Source organism: Marmota marmota, unplaced genomic scaffold, assembly GCF_001458135.2.
Source record: "Marmota marmota marmota unplaced genomic scaffold, marMar, whole genome shotgun sequence".
Lineage (NCBI taxonomy): Eukaryota > Metazoa > Chordata > Mammalia > Rodentia > Sciuridae > Marmota > Marmota marmota.
Window position 1 is genome coordinate 458,197 of NW_025999985.1, and position 4,260 is coordinate 462,456.

A 4,260-nucleotide genomic window follows, 5' to 3' on the forward strand; every position below is an offset into this window, starting at 1 on the left:
AAAAGTCATCTTAGCACCTGGCTCATGTCATGAAGATGAATCACCCTGTGCTGCCTTCACAACAGGGATTTATACACACTTCCTGCCTTGACTAGTCATAGGAACCTCATTAAGACCTGACCTGATAGTGAAATAAGACCTTTTGTAAGGTTTCAGAGTGGTAACTCTGGAGTGTGGGCAATATTGGATTTTGGATGACAGGACACGTGCAGCCCAGGCCTCCTGTTTCCCTGCAGAACCCTCTGGCTTGGATACCAGGGAACTCGCAGGATGGCAGCCAGTGATGTGGCTATTGGAATAATCTTCTTGTCACAGACTGTGGTTGGAGCTCTGGGTAATTCTTGTGTTCTCCTCCATTACCTGGTCCATTATCTCATGGGGTTCAAGGTAAGACACCCAGACGTCATGATTCAACACTTGGTTGTGGCTAATCTGTTAGCTCTCCTGTGTAGAGGAGTTCCTCAGACAGTGGCAGCTTTTGGAGTGAAAGTTTTCCTCAGTGATATTGGATGCAAGCTGCTTTTCTATATTCACAGGGTGGGCAGGGGTGTGTCCATTGGCAGCACCTGCCTCCTGAGTGTCTTCCAGGCCATCAAAATTAGTCCTGAGGACTCCAGCTGTTCAGAGCTTAAAGTGAAAGCTCCTAAGTACATTGGTTTCTCCATATACCTGAGCTGGATTCTGTACTTGCTTATAAATATTATTATTATTTCATCTATGACTGGAAAAAGGAGCAACAATAATGCCACAAGCCTGAGAGATCTTGGATACTGTTTTTCTGTTGATTCTGAAATAATGTTACGATCTCTGTATGTAGCATTGGTGACATTCCCTGATGTTGTGTGTGTGGGGCTCATGCTCTGGGCCAGCAGCTCCATGGTGCTCATCCTGCACAGGCACAAGCAGAGAATGCAGCATGTTCATAAGACCAGCTCCCTCAGGTCCTCCCCTGAGTCCAGAGCCACCAAAACCATCCTCCTCCTTGTGAGCACCTTTGTAATTTTTTACACACTTTCCTGCCTCTTTCAGATTTGTGTGACTGTTATTTATAATCCCCACTGGCTGCTGGTAAAGATGGCTGCAATAGTTGCTGGCTGTTTCCCAGCTCTCTGTCCCTTTCTGCTCATGAGCAGAGACTCCAGTGCATCCAGCCACTATCTCTATTGGGTAAGGAATAGAAAAAACCCTGATATCAGGAGGAACGTGTAAATTGTAGGCATTTACACAATTCTTACATGTTTCTTTATTGTAACCCACAAATTGAAAGAAGACTGATACAGTCACATCTAAGGAGAATGAGAATCAACACATATATTCTTTATTATAGTGTGAGCATGTGTGTGTGTGTGTATCTGAGTATGTGCACATGCATATCACTAAGATTTGGCTTATTCTCCATACAACAATATTTCTGAAATATTAGATGTAACATACAAATTTCACATTTAATATAGTTCAGCAAGAGCAAATTTTTACGCATAAAATCTGCTTTCATTATTTTCCTGCTATCATGGAATGTAGTTTTTCTTTGTCTACTCTTAGTTTTGTCCCAGCTGTGTCTTTTGAAGGAATTATCAAAGTGAACACTCTCAAACGTTTTTCTTTTGCAATGAAATGAGACATGTTTCATGTAATCTTGGAAATGATGGGAAACAAAGTCTACTGATGCTCTTTTTATTAAACAGTGTATATCCTATTTATTGGTTTCTGCATTTTTAGTTTCATAATGCAATATGTCTTTTTTCATAAGCTAATTAGAATTTAATCTTTATTTACTGTCTATCTTGATGATTTACAACACTGGGTACTAATAAATTTATTTTATAACTGATTATTGAGTTATCAATATGTATCTTTGAGATGTTTGTATGGATGTGTTGACATGCATTTCTAATGACTTTTCCTGAACTGAACACATATGTGCAAGAAGCTGCTGCACGGTAAAACAATAACTCTTTTTTTCTCTAAGTGTCCACAAGAGTGAGCAGTATGTGATTTCTTACAGCATATATTACTTTCCCCTATTTGCAATTTAAACAAATGTAATCATTCAACATCACCTGTTTTATATTGGACTTTGAAAATTCCACATGCTTTAAATTTGTATTTCCCATGTTGTCGATGACAGAATCTCACTGAAGGTATTTCAAACAATTCTAGCATTTCTCTCTTGATGCACCTGTGCTCTAGTTTTGATGTGAATTATGCACCCACCTCCAAGTTCTATGAGTTAGAAGTTTTGTCCCAGTGTGATGTGTTGTGTGGTGCAACCTTTTAGAAGTGGATGCAGTACAAGGCTGTTGGATATGGGGAAGTCACCTTGAAAAAGGTTAATAATGGATTATATTATATCCTGTCACGAGCCATCTGTGGGATGTGTGTGGACTACATTGCTCATTGCAGCCTCCTGAGGGGATAAGTCTGGCACTGGGAACTCCCTGGAGTACCCCTCACAGGGACAGACTGCCTGATGCAGGTGAACTTCCCCCTCAAGCTCTCACTAAGATCCCCCACAACACCTGAGATGGGTGTGACCTGCCAATGTCAATCAACCTGCTGACTGCAAGACATCAGAAAGCAAGAGTCTGCCCTTGAAACCTTGCCCCTGCCTTTGATGGTACCCCCTTAAATAAACCATCAGGGCCATTTTCTCTTTGTTCAGTTCAGGAACCCATGTGGACTTGATCTATCAGGGGCTTTGCTTTTGTAAATAAATTCTCTGAGTGTTTATGTTTTATTATTTGCCAATTATTTGAGATATAAAGATTCAGGGTGGCTATTTAGGGTGGCTTGGATTCCTCTGGGCAGAAGATCCCCCAGTGAGAATTTTGCTGTCTTCCACCTGAAAAGTTGAGAACATTGGTTGTCCCACATTGAGTGCTGGTGTCCCCAGTGTCTCCTGCTCCCCTTCCTGCCCTGTGGTCTCTTCTGTACATTCTACCCCTTTGTGATTCCAACTGCTGTGAGGTCCTCACCAGAGCTGAACATTTGCTGGCACCATGCTCCTGAATGTCCAGAACTGTAGTTCAATAAATTTCTTTTTATAATAAAGTATATGTGTAGGCCTTTGGATATGTAGCAGAAACTGATCAATAAAATATAGTAGTGTCTTTCAGTTTGGAGCATCATGATCAGAACTGACATGTGGAGTGTGCAACATGTTTTCATGGTACTTTCATGTGTTTCTTCACAACATGTATATATGTGAACACATATTTATGTATATGTATCAATAAATCACACACATTTTTCTGATCATAGGTTCACATCTACTTGCAACTAGCATATATTACCAGAATTTACCAAATATTTCTAAGATTTTCAACCCTTTAGGTGCTCCTAGTTTTATTTTCATATTTTTGAAGAAGAAAATGCTTTTATTAGTCTCAATATGAAAATAACCCAAAGTCTTTTTTTAATATGTATTTTTTAGCTTTAGGTGGACACAATATCTTCACCTTTATTTCTGTGTGGTGCTGAGGATTGAACCCAGTGCCTCATGCATGCTAGGTAAACACTATACCTCTGAGCTACAACCCCATGCCCAACCCAAAATCTTATTAGAATTAAACCTGGATACATAATGCTGCTATGAAATTTACATTTCTCACATTTAATTGAGAGGAAAATGTTACATGTGAGGACTCTTCTTGGTGTAATGAACTACTTTCTTCAGAACTTAAAAATTGTAAGTAGCAATTGGCATATTTCTTAAACTGTGCCACAACAAAGTTAGAAACTATGCTGGTTTTAGGCAGCAGGATAAACTCTTTGTTGTTAAACATCAATAAGTACATTTCTAATGAGACTGCTTCCTCAGTGCACCATTTTCATTGAGGAGGCCAGTGTTGGCTGTGGGCACCACATAATCAGTACATTTCTCCTGAATTAACACATGCTTCTTGATCAAGTGAGTTTTCTTCCAAGTATTTAACTCTTAAACAAATACTCTGGTCTTCTCTTCCCAAGGGAGACAAATGTGAATTGTGGTTGTTATAAACTTTTTAACTCACAATTAAATGTAGGCATTGAATTATTATTAGGAACATCCCTGAAGCCATTCCAAGATTAAAATCAATAGGCTTCTACATAACTCTCAAAAGTAGTTTTCAATTTTCTTATACAACCTGACAAATAAAACAGTTGATATGTATTTTAGCAATTCTTCTATCTATATACACACTTAGCCCTTCATAAGAATTAGAGCTCTATTCTGAAAAATTTCTACATATCAAGCAACTTTGAAAAAGTTTATTTTAG

At 38.9% G+C, this 4,260-nt stretch overlaps 1 protein-coding gene across 1 annotated transcript; it reads left to right on the forward strand.

Moving 5' to 3' along the window:
* The first annotated feature begins 270 nt into the window (after nucleotides 1–270).
* Nucleotides 271–1,209, forward strand: LOC107160741 (vomeronasal type-1 receptor 4-like). The gene has a single exon (XM_015507373.1). The coding sequence runs from the start codon at nucleotides 271–273 to the stop codon at nucleotides 1,207–1,209; it is 939 nt and encodes a 312-aa protein (XP_015362859.1).
* The last annotated feature ends 3,051 nt before the right edge of the window (nucleotides 1,210–4,260 follow it).